At 43.6% G+C, this 19,014-nt stretch overlaps 1 protein-coding gene across 14 annotated transcripts in view; it reads right to left on the reverse strand.

Annotated features, from left to right (window-relative positions):
• The window catches only part of IQCM (IQ motif containing M), a 228,279-nt gene extending 211,357 nt beyond the window's left edge, over positions 1-16,922 (reverse strand). For 9 of the 14 annotated variants that reach the window (XM_045017613.1, XM_045017611.1, XM_045017618.1 and 6 more), the window contains exons 1-2: positions 16,664-16,907; positions 13,204-13,314 (exon numbers count right to left, since the gene is read on the reverse strand). In XM_045017613.1, the coding sequence (XP_044873548.1) occupies positions 13,204-13,225 (22 nt within the window). In that variant the 5' untranslated portion in view covers positions 13,226-13,314; positions 16,664-16,907. Of the gene's footprint in view, positions 1-13,203; positions 13,315-14,102; positions 14,123-15,571; positions 15,681-16,663 lie in introns of those variants that run through there. The other 5 variants (XM_045017608.1, XM_045017607.1, XM_045017606.1 and 2 more) reach the window with 5 other exon arrangements.
• Between the last annotated feature and the right edge of the window lie 2,092 nt (positions 16,923-19,014).

Genomic DNA, 19,014 nt, shown 5'->3' on the forward strand with positions numbered 1-19,014 from the left:
CGCTGCAGCTGTTCCGGCGAGGCGCTGAGACTCCAGGTGAGGAGGGAGCCGGGGGTAAGAGGCTGGGGCCGGGGCGGGGGGGAAGCGGGACCCGCCGCCGAAGCGCAGCCCGGTCTTCGGCGGCGGGGGGTCCTTCCGTTCCAGGACCCGCCGCCGAAGTGCCCCGAAGACCCGCGGCAGGGACCCCCCCCCGCTGCCGAATTACCGCCGAAGACCGGGCTGCACTTCAGCGGCGGGTCCCGCTTCAGCGGTAATTCGGTGGCGGGGGGGCCCCCCGCCGCGGGTCTTGGGGCACTTTGGCGGCGGGTCCCGGAACAGAAGGGCCCCCCGCTGCCGAAGACCCCGGGCCCCCGGAATCCTCTGGGCGGCCCTGCCAGGTCTCACTAAAAAGTAAATAGTTGAAATAATATGAATGGATGAGATCACTCAGGGAGAGGGTTTAAAGTGGGAAGCGGGGGAAGAAGGGGGCCCAATGTGCTCGGGGAAACCAAAAGAAGTGGAAGAGAGCCCACTGAAAGAGGTGCTGAAGGCATAATCAGAAAAATAGGTAGAGAATCAGGAGAGTGTCAGAAAGGAGGTCTGATTGAAGATGTCCATAGCATCAAGAAGGACAGGGATTAAGAAACAGAGGCCCTAAGATTTGGCCAGGTGAGAGCAGTTTCTGTGGATTGCAGAGGATGGCAGCCCACCAGAGATTATACAGGATGGAGTTGTAGGAGAAGAACTGAAGGCAACATTTACAAATCTTGCATTCCATGAGTTTAGAGGTAAAAAGAGATGGAGCAGCAGAAAGTAGAGGAGTACTTGTGGCACCTTAGAGACTAACAAATTTATTTCAGCATGAGCTTTCGTGGGCTACAGCCCACTTCATCGGATGCAGCTGGATGTAGCCCACGAAAGCTTATGCTGAAATAAATTTGTTAGTCTCTAAGGTGCCACAACTGCTCCTGTTCTTTTTGCGGATACAGACTAACACGGCTGCTACTCTGAAAGAAAGTAGAGGGGGACTTAGGCCTGGTCTACACTAGGCTTTTAAACCAATTTTAGCAGTGTTAAACCAATTTAACGCTGCACCCATCCACACTACGAGGCCCTTTATATCGATATAAAGGGCTCTTTAAACCGGTTTCTATACTCCTCCCCAACGAGAGGAGTAGCGCTAATATCGGTATTACCATATCGGATTAGGGTTAGTGTGGCCGCAAATCGACGGTATTGGCCCCGGGCGGTATCCCACAGTGCACCACTGTGACCGCTCTGGACAGCAATCTGAACTCGGATGCACTGGCCAGGTACACAGGAAAAGCCCCGCGAACTTTTGAAATTCATTTCCTGTTTGCCCAGCATGGAGAGCTCATCAGCACAGGTGACCATGCACAGCTCATCTGCACAGGTAACAGTGCAGTCTCCTGAGAATCGAAAAAGAGCTCCAGCATGGACTACAAGGGAGGTACTGGATCTGATCGCTATATGGGGAGAGGATTCAGTGCTAACAGAACTGCGTTCCAAAAGACGAAATGAAAAAGTATTTGAAAGAATTTCCAAGGCTATGATGGAAAAAGGCCATAGCAGGGACTCAGTGCAGTGCAGAGTGAAAGTTAAGGAGCTCAGACAAGCCTACCAGAAAACCAAAGAAGCAAACGGAAGGTCCGGTGCAGGGCCAAAAACATGCCGCTTCTACGCTGAGCTGCATGCAATTTTAGGGGGCTGCACCACAACTACCCCACCCTTGTCCGTGGATTCCGAGGTGGGGGTTGTAATCTCTGCCATGGCTGAGGATTATGCGGACGGGGAAGATGAGGAGGAGGAAGAGGAGGACGACCTTGCAGAGAGCACACAGCACTCCGTTAGGCCCAACAGCCAGGAGCTTTTTCTGACCCAGACGGAATTACCCTCCCAGCCCTCCCAAGCCACTATCCCAGACAATGAAGCCATGGAAGGGACCTCTGGTGAGTGTACCTTTGTAAATATCAAACATTGTTTTTTAAGCAAGCGTTTTTTAATGATTGATTTGCCCTGAGGACTTGGGATGCATTCGCAGCCAGTAAAGAAGTTTGTTAACATGTCTGGGGATTGAGCGGAAATCCTCCAGGGACATCTCCATGAAGCGCTCCTGGAGGTACTCCAAAAGCCTTTGCAGAAGGTTTCTGGGCAAGGCAGCCTTGTTCCGTCCACCATGGTAGGACACTTTACCATGCCATGCATGTAGCAAGTAATCAGGTATCATTGCATGGCAAAGCATAGCTGCGTATGGTCCCGGTGATTGCTGGCATTCAAGAAACATCCGTTCTTTATCTCGCTGTGTTATCCTCAGCAGAGTGATATCGTTCAGGGTAACCTGGCTGAAAATCAGGAATTTAATTAAGGGGACAGAGATGGCCATTTTCCTACTGGGTTCGTGGACTGCAGCTTAAAAAAAAATCCTTTCTTGCACGTAGCCAAGCAAAGGGAGGGGAGGAGTGAAATACCGATGAGCTTTTTCGCGTTTGGTTAGCAGGGATCTTCCCAGCTAACAGCCACGCGGTGTGGGGGGCAAGGGGGGTGATTAGCAGTGAGCTTTCATGGTACCAGCCATGCGGTGGGGGGAGGGGTAAAGCACCGCAGAAGCCGAAAGACAGTGGCTTACCATGGCCGCATGCAAGCTGAATTCTGATGCCCGGACCTGTGTCTGTGAGATCTGTAACACCAGAGCCGCAGGCACTCAATATTAAGATGCAAAATGCGACCTTGTAGTGAAATCACATGTGCTATGTAAGGTGAATAGTACTGTTCACTGTGAAAGAGTATAACCATTGTTCTGTAAAATGTATCTTTTTTAAATACTTCTCTCCCTTTTTCCCCTCCCTCATGCAGCTGCAAATTTTTCAAGCCTCCCTACTCCATCCCAAAGGCTAGCTCAGATAAGGTGGAGGAAAAAGAAGACGCGAAATGAAATGTTCTCGGATATAATGGAAGTAACCCGCAAGGAAAGAGCTCATCTGAATGAGTGGAAGGAGGCGGTATCAAATTACAGGAAAGATGCCAGTGAACGTGAGGACAGGAGGGACACCCGAGATGAGAGGTGGCGGCAGGAAGATCGGCAGGAAGATCAGAGGTGGTGGCAGGAAGATCAGCGGTGGCGGGATGCAACTCTGGGGCTGCTGCGTGATCAAACTGACATGCTCCGGCGTCTGGTGGAGCTTCAGGAACGGCAGCAGGATCACAGAGTGCCGCTGCAGCCCCTGTATAACCACCCTCACCATGTTCCACATCCTCCTCACCCAGACGTGTAAGAACGCGTGGGGGGAGGCTCCGTGCACCCGCCCACTCCACCCCTGTGGACAGCCCAACCAAAAGGGTGTCGTTAATGTGAAATTTTTTAGTGGCCTTTTCCTTCCCTCCTATCCTCCTCCCAAACCACACCCGGGCTACCTTCTCAGTTCTCTCCCTCTTTTTATAATGAATTAATAAAGAATACATGATTTTTAAACGATACTGACTTTATTTCCTTAAGCAAGCTGTAATCGAAGGGGGAGGGTGGGTTGCTTACAGGGAATGAGTCAATCAAGGGGGGGTGGGGGTTCATCAAGGGGAAACAAACACAGCAGTCACACCCTACCCTGGCCAGTGATGAAGCTCGTTTTCAAAGCTTCTCTGATGCGCACCGCTTCCTGGTGTGCTCTTCTAATCTCCCTGGTGTCTGACTGCGTGTAATCAGCGGCCAGGTGATTTGCCTCAGCCTCCCACCCCGCCATAAAGGTCTCCCCCTTACTCTCATAGAGATTGTGGAGAATACAGCAAGCAGCAATAACAAAGATGACATTGGTTTGGCTGAGGTCTGAGCGAGTCAGTAATGTGCGCCAGCGCGCCTTTAAACGGCCAAAGGCACATTCTACCACCATTCTGCACTTGCTCAGCCTGTAGGTTTACAGCTCCTGACCACTGTCCAGGCTGCCTGTGTATGGCTTCATGAGCCATGGCATCAAGGGGTAGGCTGGGTCCCCCAGGATAACGACAGGCATTTCAACATCCCCAACTGTTATTTTCTGGTCTGGGAAGTAATTCCCTTGCTGCAGCCGTTTAAATAGAGTAGTGCTTTTGAAGACACGAGCATCATGAACCCTTCCCGGCCATCCCACGTGGATGTTGGTGAAACGTCCCTTGTGATCCACCAGTGCTTGCAGCACCATTGAAAAGTACCATTGCGGTTTACGTACTGGGTGCCCTGGTGCCAAGATAGGGATATGGGTTCCATCTATTGCCCCACCACAGTTAGGGAATCCCATTGCAGCAAAGCCATCCACTATGGCCTGCACGTTTCCCAGAGTCACAACCTTTCGTAGCAGCAGCTTAATGATTGCTTTGGCTACTTGCATCACAGCAGCCCCCACAGTAGATTTTCAAACTCCAAATTGATTCCTGACTGACCGGTAGCTGTCTGGCGTTGCAGCTTCCAGAGGGCTATTGCCACTCGCTTCTCCACTGTGAGGGCTGCTCTCATCTTGGTATTATGGCATTTCAGGGCTGGTGAAAGTAAGTCACAAAGTTCCATGAAAGTGCCCTTCCGCATGTGAAAGTTTCGCAGCCACTGTGAATCGTCCCACACCTGCAAAACTTTATGTGGTTCCACCAGTCTGTGCTTGTTTCCCAGGCCCAAAATCGGCGTTCAATGGCTAGAACCTGCCCCATTACCATCAGGATCTCCAAAACGCAGGGCCCTGCGATTTGAGAGAATTCTGTGTCCATATCCTCATCACTCTCATCGCCACGCTGCCGTAGCCGCCTCCTCCTCGCCTGGCTTTGCAGGTCCTGGTTCAGCATAGACTGCACGAGAATGCGCGAGGTGTTTAAAACGTCCACGATTGCGGTATTGAGCTGAGCAGGGTCCATGCTTGCTGTGCTATGGCATCTGCACAGTTCACCCAGGAAAAAAGGCGTGAAACGGTTGTCTGCTGCTTTCACGGAGGGAGGGGTGAGGCTGTACCCAGAACCACCCGCGTCAATAATTTTTGCCCCATCAGGCACTGGGATCTCAACCCGGAATTCCAAGGGGTGGGGGAGACTGCAGGAACTATGGGATAGCTACGGGATAGCTACCCACAGTGCAACGCTCTGGAAATCGATGCTAGCCTCGGACCATGGACGCACATCGCCGAATTACTGTGCGTTGTGTGGCTGCGTGCACTCGACTTTATACAATCTGTTTTACAAAACCGGTTTCTGTAAAATCGGAATAATCCTGTACTGTAGACGTACCCACAAAGGGTACGTCTACACAGCTCGCAGAAGCAAGCTCACATTCCAAACCAGCAGGGATCACACTAGTGCTCTAAAAAACAGCTGCATAGACAGCATTTTGAAATTGCGGCTCAGGCTGCAGCTCAGGCTCTGAAGCCTTGGCTTCAGAGCTAGCATGCAAACTTTACTCCACCAAGTCTGTTGATCCAGGCTGGGAGGCTCACTTCACCAGTATGTCTACATAACCCACAACCAACCATCTGAACGTGCTAGAGGATAAAGTAACGTAAAGATAATTACAGGGGCCACATCATCACAGTTGTTTGATCTGGTCTGAGTATTCTTTTCACAGTCTATTCATGGGGAAACTGGCTCTTAACTAAGTTTCAGTCATTTATCTTGATGAAAAATTCTCTCTAAATACCTGTCTCTATGCTCCATAAATACCTGAATGATATATTACACTTCTCTGCATGTTTATTTTATATCTTTATTCATGTAACATAGTTTTGTAATTATATATAAAAAAAGGAATCACCACCTAATCAGGTACTACATGGTAAGAATGAACATATTGTAATGAAAGAGCCATTCATTTTTCTTTTCTCCCTTTGACTAAACAATTGGAATTATTTTTTTTAAATAGGAGCTCTATAGAGGCCATTATAATTCAGTAGAACTGATGTGTTTTAAACATTTTCTGGGAAAATGCACACTGGGCCAAATCCAGCCTTGGTAGGAGTACAACTCCCACTGACTTCAGTGGAAACAGAGTTAGGCCAACGATGAGCACTTTTGAAGATCCCAGCCTTAAGAGTCAGCAAAATTCAGCTAAGTAACACATACCCCAAATCCCACTTCCAGAAAGACTGGGTGAATCTCCCTAAACACTATAACTGTCCTCAGGTCTTGCAAGTATTAAGATACAGGGAGCACAAAGAAGTTGTGATGGTCGTGGGGCTGCTCTGAAATAATTTATCAATAATATATGTGAGCAGGTTTATTGGGATGTTTACTCTATGAATATGTTGGTTTAGTTTAATAACAGGCTGTAAGGAAAACAAGAAGAGTAACTCAACATAAACCACCTCCCAGTAAACACTGCAGAGTTATTAAGAAACAATGCCTGAGCTATTAACTGTGAAGATTCTATTTCTGTGTGCCATCCAACTTACATAATGTATTTTGCCACCAAAGGGCCAATTTTGGGAGCCAGCAGAGTAAAAGATCCATAAACAGTTTAAAAGACTCTCTATCCTGAGGCAAGGCAATTACTACTGAGGACCTGTTAAGATTAAATACATTGATTTAAGAAGGCTGTCTGGTCACTATATTCAACACTTATCCCACACTCCTGAAGAGAAGAAATGGAGGTGCTGAGCCCAATTGGACCTGCTGGGTAAGCATAGTTGTTAGATTGGGTACCGTAAGCCAGGGCCTGGTTTATGAGTGGGAAAACTGTATGATTCCACCCCAGTAGAGATAAAGCCACAAGGCCTGACACCTGAGCTGATGGCTTCAGAGAGAACAGAGAGGAGACAGTGGAGTAGCTAGTCCTGCAACAGCAACACCTGTTCCCATCCTCTAGCATCAAGTCTCTGGCTTCCCACTGAGGACAGCAGGACTCAGTAACTCCCACCCCTCAACCCCACCAGCTCAGGCTGATGTGGTATTTTTAAATTTGAAAAGCACTTTGGAGCTTAAACCTGAGTACACGGTGGAATTGCGGAATACAACTTCCTTACCTTCCCCATCAGATTAGTTGATTTTGTGGAAATGGAAGGTTGGATTTTGAGCACTGACTGTAAGCTTCAGAGGTTATTTTTTGAAAAAGAGAAATTTGGTTAAGATAACCATGCTGACATAATATACTTACACTTCTGTAAAGTATTTGACTCATTACCATATGACATTTTGAATTATTATTAAATTTATTAAAAAGCCAGCTAACTGAGAGACCTCAAACTAATGATAAAATTGGGAAGTACCATCCAATAGAGTTGTTTCTAATAGGGTCATGTTAGGCTCTGTTGTGGCCCAATACTATTCAAAGTTTGTCAATGATATGGAAGAAAGTAAAGAATTATTGTTGGTAAAGTTTGCAGATAGCAAAAAAATTGGTGTAGTGGCAAATAATAAGGACATGTTGGTTCTACAGAGCAATATGTAAGGTAGCTTAATTTGAACAAAATGAGTTTTAATACAGCTAAATGCAAGGTCAAATCTAGAAACAAAAAGTAGGTCACACAAGATGAAGGACTATCCTTTAAAGTGATTCTGAAAATAATTGAGGAATCACGGTGGATAACAAACTGTAAATGAGCTCCCAGTGTGAAGCTGTGACTAAGAGGACTAATGCAGTCCTTGCACGTACAAGCTGGGGAATATAGAAGTATGATAGATTGTATTACTTCCATATAGAACATCAGTGAGAACATTATTGGAACTATAAAGGATGCTAAAGAACTAAAGAGAGGGTTCAGAAGAGCAAACAGAATGATTCAAGGTCTGGGAAAATAGTATCTTACTGTAAGGTAGTTTTCAAAGAAGGTCAATCTATTTGATTTATTCAAGAGAAGGTTAAAGTTGATTTAATCACAGTCTATAAGTACCTACATGGGGAGAAAATTTCAAATAGCAATGGGTTTTTTAGTGTAGCAGAGAGAGGTATACTGAAATCCAGTGGGTAGAAGCTGAAGTTATACCAATTCAAAGTAGAAATAATGCTCAATTTATTTATTTTTTTTAACAGTGAGGGCAGTTATCATTGGAGCAACTTACTTAGGGAAGTGGCAAAGTCTTTAAGATTGGATGTCGTTCTAAAATATATGTTCTATCTAATCCAAACATTTGGGGCTTGATTCAAAAATGACCAGGTGAAATTCTCTAGCCTATGTTTTTGCAGGAGGTCAGATATTCATAATAGTCCCAGCTGACCATAAATGCTATGAAACTATGAAGTAACACATCTGTTGAGATGATCAGAGGTATTACTGGGCATTACAACAGGGCAAGAGTAAGCTGCAACAGATAATAAAACCAAATGCTAGAAGAGAGCAAATGCCAACATAAGGGAGCAAACTGTCTGAATTAATCCTATTCTGGCAGAGAGGAGTGTGTTGCTCAGCTCTGTTGGGGAGGAAGCAGGCTATTGGGTCTCCTGAAAAAGACAACTAGTAGAGAGGAGATGGGAAAGGGAGGTTTCACAAGGTGAATGAAGAGAGGCTCAGATTCAGAAAAACATTCCCATATCTGCATATTTCTACAAACTGCATTTATGTACAATACAGGGATATGGCAGCTCATAGTGCTGTACACACATTAAGTAATAATCTAGAAATAATTCCCATCTGATAGGGTTTCAACATCATCTCCATTTCTGAAGGCTATGAAGCATGAATATTTTTTAAGCTTTAAAAGATAAAAGTCTGCTACTTATCAGTGTGAGAGAGAACCAAAAGATTTTCTTCCATTTACTAAGTGCCATTGCAATACATGGAACAATATGCAAGGATATTTTGCGCCCTAGGCGAAACTTCCACTTTGTGCCTCCCTCCCCATCCTCTCCCCCCGAAGCATCGCTTATTATAAACTTTCAAAAATGAATACTGCATAATGTGGCATTGTTCATTAGAATTAATACAGAGAGGGAGGATTTGGCCCATGAAACAATAACTGTATTAAGATGCGGCCTGTGAAAAAGTTTGAGAAACCTTGATTTAAATTTCTTTGGTGACATGATATAATATTCAGTATTGCCAACCTCAAAACATTCAGAACTCTTGAGTTGGGCCCCCACAAAATCACTCGATATATGACCTATCAGTCCTCATCCTCAAAGGAAACCTGCAAAACACTTTTCAAAAGATGAGCCTGGGAGCTTGAATTCAAAATGTTGCTAGACGTTAAAAATCATGATCTTCATAAAGATACTGGATTTATGGTTAATTACAACAAATTGCAACCCACTAATCTCCCCTTTTGTCCTGGGATTACAAGGGAGTTAATGGGCTATTTCACCTGGAATGGTCCCCTTGAATATGTGCTAACTACTTGTGCTAAACTATCTGTTAGCTCTAGTGTTTAGCTGTGACAGTGTTAGTACTTTTTCAGACCTGAAGAAGAACTCTTTGTAGCTCAAAAACTTGCCCCTCTCACTAACAGAAGTTGGTCCAATAAAAGATATCACCTCATCCATTTTGTCTCTTTTAAATAATGTGACAGCACAAGGGATTGTATAAAAATAATGTGTCCCTGTAGCTAAACACCATCACCCAGGTCCTTTTCAAGTGTTCATAGTAATAAGTTCAATAACTTTGATATCACTACTTAAAAATGACCTGACAACTTTCCAACAACTGATGAAAAGTGCTTTTTTGAAATGTTCTTTATAAAATAGGCCTCTCCCATTTGATATTGTAAAGTTTGTCTTTAAGTTTAAACTAATATTTACTGAAACTTCTGTTTCTATTTGACATTGACTCCGCTTATGCATAATATGTGTTTCTTACTTTACTGATCACTTCTTTATCTGGGAAGTGTGAAACCAACTGTCTTGGCATGATTTTCCTAGTTTTGTGGCTGTGTTTTATAATCAGTTGAATTACTTTTTAAAATGTTAGCTACATTAATTTCTTTGTATGCTGTGGCTTTCTGAACAGTTTAAAGAGCAGGATACATCATTGCAACTGGAATTGTTTTCTTGATTTAAACACTGCCAATAAAAAAAGATGGGGCATATTTTTAAAAGGTTAATGCAAATATCAAGTATTTAATCTTGTAACTTTTTAAATAGGTTGTTTTCTCATAGAAATCTCAGATTAATCCATACAGGGAAATACAACTAGAAAGTCCAGGGGGGGTTTTGAACAGTGGAGGCTTGGCCCGTGCAACATGTGGGGAAGGGGACCCCGAGGGGCTGCAACTTACAACTCCCAGGTTCAGGTCGGCGCCGCAAAGGTTTCCTGCCAAGCCAGCCTGATGGTGATGGTCAGGAACATTTCCCGGGAACCCCCACTCTGCCTGGTGGCCACGGTCCACAGCAGCATCCCTCCTAGTCCTGCGCCACCTCCCGCTGCTGCTCTCAAGGCAGGAGCCAATGCCGGGCTCCAGCGATCTGCAGGGGACAGAAGTGGCAGGCGGCATCCAAGTGCGCAGCTGCCTCCTCCTCGGGCTCCAACTTTCCCAGCTCCCTGAACCACAGGGCCCGAAGCAACTTCCCACCCCCCAGCTCTGGCCTGGCCATGGGCACACACGGGCTGGAGAGCGGCAGGAGTTGGGAAAGTTGGAGCCTCTGTCCCCTGCAGATCGCCGGAGCCCTCCAGCAGGGGCAGTGGCAGCAGCTCACACGTCAGGCAGCTGCAGAACCCGAGCGCGGTGAGGGGGGAACTGGAGGGTGCGCCTGGCCAGGCTGCAGCCCGGCACCCCTCTGGAGGGGCTCCTGCAGTGGATGCATGTGGGCAGAAGCCCCTGTGCGACACCCCCCCCTCACAGCTCCCGCCTCGCCGCGCTCGGGCTCTGCGGCTCCCAAGAGCAGGCTCAAGATCCCGCGCTCACGTGCCCGGGAGCCGCAGAGCCCAAGCCCGGCGAGGGGGAAGCCGGGGGGGCACCCAGGGGCTGCCACCCGCATGCATCTGCTGCAGCCTGCAGGAGCCGGGGGGGGCGGCACTGGGCCGCAGCCTGGGCAGGAGGGGCAGGGGGGCACGGTTGCTCCCTGCTAGTGGCACCACCGCCTTTGCAGGGCTGCTGCCCAACCTGCGCCACGCCGGGTCCTCCATGGCTGCGGCTCGCCGCTTTTTGGTGCCCCCAACCACTTGGCGCCCTAGGCAACTGCCTAGTTTGCCCAGTGGTTGCACCGGCCCTGACATAAAGTATTAAGTTGTAATAAAAGATTATGCAGAGTTTTTATTTGAAAAAAACCCACATTTTTCTCTAAGGGCAGGTCTATACTTACCTGCCGGGTCGACGCGTAGCGTTCAACTTCTCGGAGTTCGAACTATCGCGTCTAATCTAGACGCGATAGTTCGAACTCCGAACGCGCTCCCGTTGACTCCGGAACTCCACCACCGCAAACGGCGGTGGCAGAGTCGACGGGGGAGCCGCGGACTTCGATCCCACGGCGTCTGGACGGGTGAGTACTTCGAACTAAGGTAGTTCGACTTCAGCTATGCTATTCGCGTAACTGAAGTCGCGTACCTTAGTTCGACCCCCTCACCCTAGTGTAGACCAGGCCTAAGCAATGTTTTGTCAATAGTGTAACAGTGCATTAGTGGAAATTACTTTGTATAAGTTTTATTGTAACAGTTCAGGACACTTGTTCCGCTGAATTCAGTAGCGGATTCTCAATAATTTTTGCACAGAATAATGTGTATGGAGAAGAAACCCTCATCCTTGTAAAAGGAGATGTCTTTCATGTTTTCATCAGGGTGGGTACAGTGATGTATGGTTTCAATGGTAGCCAGACTGAAGGGAGTCGAAGAAGAAGTTGGAGGAGAAACTGTCAGGACACTTAAATGAACTGTGCAAGCACTTCCTTATGAGTATGAACTGCTATTTGTTTTTTCAAATACAAGATTTGATCAGTTTTTTTTCCTGAAACTTAAGCTTCCCAAGCATAAATGTTTTTTTCCTTAAAAAGTCATCTCAGAATTATAGCCCAAATGAAAACATGAAAGGAATGTGGAGTATTATAATGGGTTAGAGAGTTCACTTTCAACTCACCACACTATGCAAGGCTAGCCAAAACCAATACTGCATTATCTCAATGTAAATTCTGCAGAGCCTTTATTTCTCCTTTCTCAAAGATGTCCAGAAATATAATTTATTCCTTTATACCTTTATCCGAACAAAAAAGTAATCCTGTTTCTTTAAGACATCAATTTTTCACCTCTTTCATGATGATTTATAAGGTTGCAGGTTTCCTTTTATTCTATCAGAGGCTTCTGTATTCTCACTGCAGCTGACCTCTGAATGCACCATAGGAAGTAGAAAAGTTTGATACATCACTGCAGGGCTGTTTCTTGTGATTGAAACAACGACTAGTGGAGCAGCAGGATACTCAGCAAGAAGCCTCTTAATTCTAATCATTGAAAATATTTCTTCCTCATCAAAATGACACTGGAGCTCCTAATCCAATTCTTGAAAATGACTATGTTCAAGTAGCTACAGTCAGTCAGGGGAGCATTTTGTTTTCATACTACACAAAATAGAGTCATTTTTCAGAGACAGTGTATGAAAAGTATTTCAGTACTTCTTTAAAAATCCAACAGACTTTCTCTGAACTGTTGTTTCTACCAAGAATGACCTCTGGGTAACTGCTTCCTATTGTGCCATTAACTTTTACTAAAAAGCAAGAAATAACCTTGCAGTGTTGACATCAAGAATATTACTTAATAGAGTATGTTCAGAAGTCAGCTGTTATGAGGATAAACGACATTCCATGATGGAAGTAGAAGCAGATCTTTGAGCAGAAGAGTGAGTCCTTTCCTCTGAATAACAGTTCACATAAGATAGCTTTCATTTGGAAAAGTCTCATTTTACTTTGAAATTTAATAAAAATATACAGTAGTTACAGTACAATACATAAAAAACTTCTGGGATGTAAATGGTGTATTTTCCTCTGACACTTTTGGCTGATAAGATGTAATAATGGTGTGAAAGTTATGTTGCATAATATTAAGTGGTGTAGTCTAAGCACAGGACTACGAACCATTAACTTCTAGATTTCTCACTCCAGCTCTGACATGGCTTCCCCTTGCCTTTGGCAAATTGCTAAACCTCCCAGCCTCAGTTTTCTCATCTGTAAAGTTGTTAAGAATAATAATCCACTATACAGAACTGTTGTCAAAATTAGTTACCGTAGTATCTATAAAGCACTCTGTAGATGCTACAATGATAATAATACTATAACTCTATTTTCCCCTTTATTATCTTGTTATATTTAAATATACAGGTGTGTGACTATTGTTTATGTATGTGCACACTTACATTTTGTTTCAGTAGTGTCCATGAAATTCCGTAGTGGATAGCTCAATAACTATTAATGTATTTCTGTCTTCTTTTCTGTGCAGTTCCAGTCCAAGGCAAATATTTGTTTCCCTAAATAAAAATATTTAAAGAGAATGTTGAGTCTTGTAAGTGAATGTACAAAATTGACCCATAAATGTGAAGTGAGCAGCCTGATGACTCTCTGGACTGTGTCATTGTCTCACGACTTCACTAAAACACACGCGCGCACACACACACACTTCAGTTTGCTATATTCCATGATGTGTGCTGTTAGTCTGCTACATTTACATGTGTTATTTTCTTCACAAATATAAGCTTTGTACTTGAAAGACAAATTTCTTAACTGTTAATTCATGTTCTTGGAAGAGATCCATTCTCCAAGTGCTATTTACATGAGAGAAGAGAATGCCCTCCGGCTGCTGTAGAAAAGAAGTAGCTGTACAGAGCTGTGAGAGAAGATGACATCTGGAAAGGCAACCCCTTGGAAATCTCCAGAACAATCAATTCCAAACCTGTATGAGCTCCAACAGCCACTTGAGAGTTAAAGGTATCAGATTAATTCATAACCACAAAAATTAAGGGTTCAGAAATAATACGGGAAAATACAGGGTCAACAGCAAATATTTAGTCTCCTGGAGGGGAAAAAGCAGCATGAAAAATATTGCATGACCAAAATCTGCCAGTGAATATTAAATATTGTTCATCTCAGATTGGACCATGGTTCCTTTCCAAGAATATAAATTAACAAGTAAGATAGTTCATTGGCAAAGAGAGAAATTATCCTCTGGTCCTCATTTATTGGTTATAGCTAGCAGTAAGCAAAGGAAAAAATATATTTTTAGCTGGAGAGAGTGTCAAAAAGGCACACCCAGATATACCTTCTGCAGGTACCCTTCTTCAGGAACAAATAACGCCTCCTCCGTAGCCTAGTTGCATTTAATAGCATAGGTAGCAGCTGAAGTCATGAAATGGACTGAAGTGAAAAAATCCAGTTGCTTGGTTCCAATTCTTCCCAAGGGACTATCTAAACCTATTGTCCCTGAATTCTAATTCTAGTGAGATACAAGTGTGCACCTCCCATATGAAACACAGTCGAGCCAAGCAAAAACTCCAGATACTGTGGGATGGTAAAGTCCTTAGCACTATGAGCATCCAGCATACCATGGGGGTGGTCACATTAAACTGAACACTGACATACAAAGAGCAAATAAGAAGTTGAAAGAGTGAACTCCAGGAACTGTGTATTCCAGAAATTGTCCAATACAAAATGGGGATTTGACTCCCAAAGCATTCTGAGCAATCAGTCTTGTCTTGTTTTACATAATTGCCAAGTACAGTGCCACAGTATGGACACACTTGAGCCAGGCATACAGAATTGATACTGAACTCAATCAATCCGGTAGGATTATGACATGGACTTTGAAACCAACCCCTACAGTGTCATGGGGATTACACCATCACCAGTGAGGTGGGATGCCTTCCCTAGAAAGGAGGGAAGAAACTGATGCATGATCAAGACACAAGAAGCAGAAGTCCAGAAAGATCTTTGCCTCTGAGAATCCCTTACCCCAAAACACCAGAAGACTACAAAGTAACAAAACAGAGAGAAATGCCAATGATCCTGGAGAACCTGGCTCCTTCAGAGCTCCACTCTCCAGCACTGACCTCAAATGGGAAATACTGGTTTAGTTTAATTCCAGTGAGAGTTAGGGTCGCAAAGACTAGTGACAATATGACCAAGTGGCAATTGAGCAATGACCCCAAATGTGAAGAGACTACACAAACACTTGAACATTGCCTGATGCCCTCCGTCAACCCCGAGGAACTATTTGAGGTAAATGAAAACACCAGGTGTTGGTTTCAGTTTGGGAGTGATAAACTAGATGATGATGACCATATGCTTCAAAGGAAGATCCATGCCGTCATAATCCCATGTTAGCTTTCTCTGGATGTTTCTGGAGAGGTAAGGACTTCTTTGTTGTTTGATAGAATGACCACCTTTTCAAGGAGTATACCAAAAATTACCACTTGCTAATTTGTAAGTGGATAGAAGCTTTTTCAAATGCCCATTCAACTGTGCCAAGCCACAGATATCTACAACAATCTGAGTTCAATACTATAGACTTTTTTGGGACATCCATCATTTCTAGAGAGATGTCAGCAATCAAAGATTACTGAATATTTGAGAAAAGGCAAAAAGTGAGAGAACAGGGAGGAAACTATAGCAAATATAATAAAGATAGATGAAAAAGAGCAATGAAGCAACAATAAGCTGCTACCAGCATCCACAAATAAAAACAAAAAATTAAAGCCACTGAACACATTGTCAGGAGTTTTATGCAGCTACCTCTATTCTGCCAGAGAGAGAACTTCTGGGACTTTCCAGATGGTGAACCTCAAATGACACAATTCTCACATACAGATCAACTACCTCCATTCTGCAACAAGTAGAGAGCACATCCATGTATTCAAGGATAGGCAGATGGGTCCTTAATAAAGAAATATTATGGTGAGCATTTTCAAAAATTACCACTGATATTTAGGTGCCCAACATAAGACTTCCTATTCCCATTTTCCAAAATGCTGAGTACCCACGACTATCTGAAGAGAATGGGAGTTGGGCTGCTGAGCACCCCTGAGAATGAGATCTGAGATCTCAATTTGGGTATACAAAAACTAAGGCACATCACACCAGTTGTGAAAAAGACTGGCCTTTTTATGCCTAGTTCCTTTTAAGCCTCTAAAATTAGCTGTTTATCTGACTAGCCTGACTGACCATCAAACTATGAATTCAGTAAATGATTTAAGAACCGTGGAACAATGATATGGAGATAATTCCAAAAAGCAATACATGTGTACAGCTCTCTCTGTAGTGAGATCTCAGCAGTAACATATTTTTACGATTACTGGGCAACAGGCAACTCTACCTGCAACAAAATGAGTTTCCCCAAATAATTCTGTTAATGGGATGAGGGAGTCCACTACCCACAACTGCTACAGCAGATCTGGAGCCCCACAGATGCTGCAAAATCTGCATGAATCAAGGTCACCTGCAAAGGCGGTCCCTGAGCTCCTAACTCCTACGTTAGCGAAACTCCCTCTGGAGCTGCACTGACATAGCCCCACTTCTCCCTTCCAGGACACCACCATGGAAATCAAAATTTCCCCTCACAGAGACAATTACTAATGTTTCAACTACAAATAACTCCTAAGCAGATTTCAGCTGCTTCCCCAGCTTCTCCTCCAGGCCTGTACCACTCAGAGTGAGTGATCATTTACTGCATAGAGGGGTTTACCCTAAAGTCTGGAAGTAGGGGCTGAATGCTGTGCTATACTTTTCCCCAGTGTGCAGGTTTAGCTCCCCATTTTGCTGCCCACCACAGCTGGATACAGCCCAATGGTTTAAAATCAAACCTCTTCACAACAATGAAAATATTACCTCTTCAGAGAGCATTATACTGAAGATGATGCAGCAGAGCATATTCCTTCATCTTTTCTGGAAATGAGAAACAGATTAAAATACTTCCTTTCCCAACTGTTAGAACTCATCTTCTTAAGCTTTAATCACTGTTTCCTTTTCAATTCACATTCATTATACTAAAAGAAGATTGAAACATACTAACTGTACATGATAATCTATTAGTCCATGTTGGTGGTATGACTTCAGTAAACTATTCAAAGCTTTGCTCTTGTGGTTTATGATGTCATCAGAACTCAGTGAAATCAGTGAATCATCACTTATGTAAAGCTGGAAGTTCTGAGCTGAGGAAGATGGCATGGTTGTAGCTGCTTAATCAGTAGTTTGATTTCTCATAATGAACTATACATTCATAAAAGAACAATTAAGTTCAGTCTTCTTCTAAATTGTAATGTTGTATAAATAAAGCTTAAGATCCTCTTATGCTAAATTGCTTATTGTATAATTGCTATTATATAATGTGAAGCGGCATTTAGTTCAAAACTCATACAGTGCAGATATATTGTTCAACATTACTTTTAATATATGAAAAGTTAAGACATGAACACAGTATACTGCTTAGCTATCAAATCCTAAAATATACTATGCATCTTTCATACACATAATATTTAAATGAATGTTTCACCTGTTGCAATAAATTATTTTTTTCGACTTAATAATAGGCGATTTATCAGAACAGATACATTGCTTTTGGAAAATGACATACATCATTGTAAGCCAGATCAATTCAACATAAGATGACTTCAAGTCAACACCTACCAAATCTAATACATCTTTTGAATCAGATGTATCATCTAGTAAATCATCTGTATTATGTATAGTACATGCAAAGTTGATGACTCACTAGATAAATTAGATAACAAATGCATGATAATATAGCATTTATTAAAATAGATCAGTGAGTCATTTAAGCTCAGCTCCTAGAACTTGACACATCAACTTCTGAAGAATTCTTTGGAGCTAGAGAGGATTTAGGAGAATGACTGCAACGCACCTGAAGTGGGGGTGGGGAGGAAGGAACACTGTCCAGGCTTGCCAGAGGAAGGGTAGCAGTGCTTTACAGGGGGTGGGGAAGAGGTCAGAAACTGCTACAAAAAATCCTCAGGAACATAAGGGTGGAAAGTTTTGAAAGGTGCCAGACTGGGCCAAAGCAAAAAAAAATAAAATAAAATAAAAATTGAGAAGGGTGGGATTTATGGCTCCTATGATTAGTATGGCAGGGAGCCAATCCCCCTTTCTTATAGCCCACCTTAACCCTCCTATGAGGAGGGGAAGGGGCATGATAAGGTCCAGGCCAGGGGTTAGCTGGGGGACCTGGATGGAAAACGAAGTGCGGGAGGGTGGAAGCCCTGGGTAGTTATTTGAATGAACATGGAGTTACCTGCACTGTACACTCTTATCTGCTGGATAGTCCCAGACATCTAATAATAAAGTTGCGGCCTGGTTAAATCCATATTGTGCCTCCTGCCCTCTTTTCAATATAGCCGGACAAAGGTGAAAGAGTCAGGTAAAATATACTAGAAAAGAGCAGAATGTAGCTACAATATAACACTATCACCAGAAAAAGAAATCTTAAATTGCATTGTGCTTTTGGGGTGGAGGAAGTAGGGTATGTATAAAATAAGAGAAGTAATTACTCCTCTGGTAGCTGGAGTTAGTCCTAACTGAATGAGTATTTCAGTTCCAACATAGACAGCCAAATTTCTGAAAATTAAGACAAGACAATTAAAAGTTTGGAGAAATAAAACCTCTGATGAAAAGGGTGAACTGAGTATATTCAGACAAGACTGTAGGACTGAGGTGAGGCATTGTGACTATCTACATAATCTAAAGAAATAAAAAGTGAGTAAGTGTTCATCAAGAGCTCTAGGTTATGTGCACAAATTAAAAACATACCAAAAAAGTTACCAGTGGGCTCAAAATCTCTCTCAACTCCAATTCCTACATAAAACACTCTCACCTCAAAACCCCTTTTCCCACTACACCATTCAGCCTCTCCAACTCCCACTTCAGGAAAGCCTTGAGGACAGATGCGCTTGAAGATATATAATGGAGGCTAAATAAATCTAGGCTCTGTCAGACCTGAGGTGAAAAGCAGATTCATGAGCTTTGAAGTTAAAGGTAAAACAAGGCTGTAAATAGGAAAGGGACCAAATACTTTCACTAGTCCAGAAGGCTAGGGAACAAATATTCATGAGTATGAGATGTAGCAGGGTAAATGCACGTTAAATATTAAAAAAACTCTACAATGGAACAAGTTAGACAAGGTGGACGAGGTAATGTCTTTTATTGGACCAAGTTCTGTTGCTGAG

This window comes from Mauremys mutica, chromosome 5 (assembly GCF_020497125.1).
Source record: "Mauremys mutica isolate MM-2020 ecotype Southern chromosome 5, ASM2049712v1, whole genome shotgun sequence".
Classification (NCBI taxonomy): Eukaryota; Metazoa; Chordata; order Testudines; family Geoemydidae; genus Mauremys; species Mauremys mutica.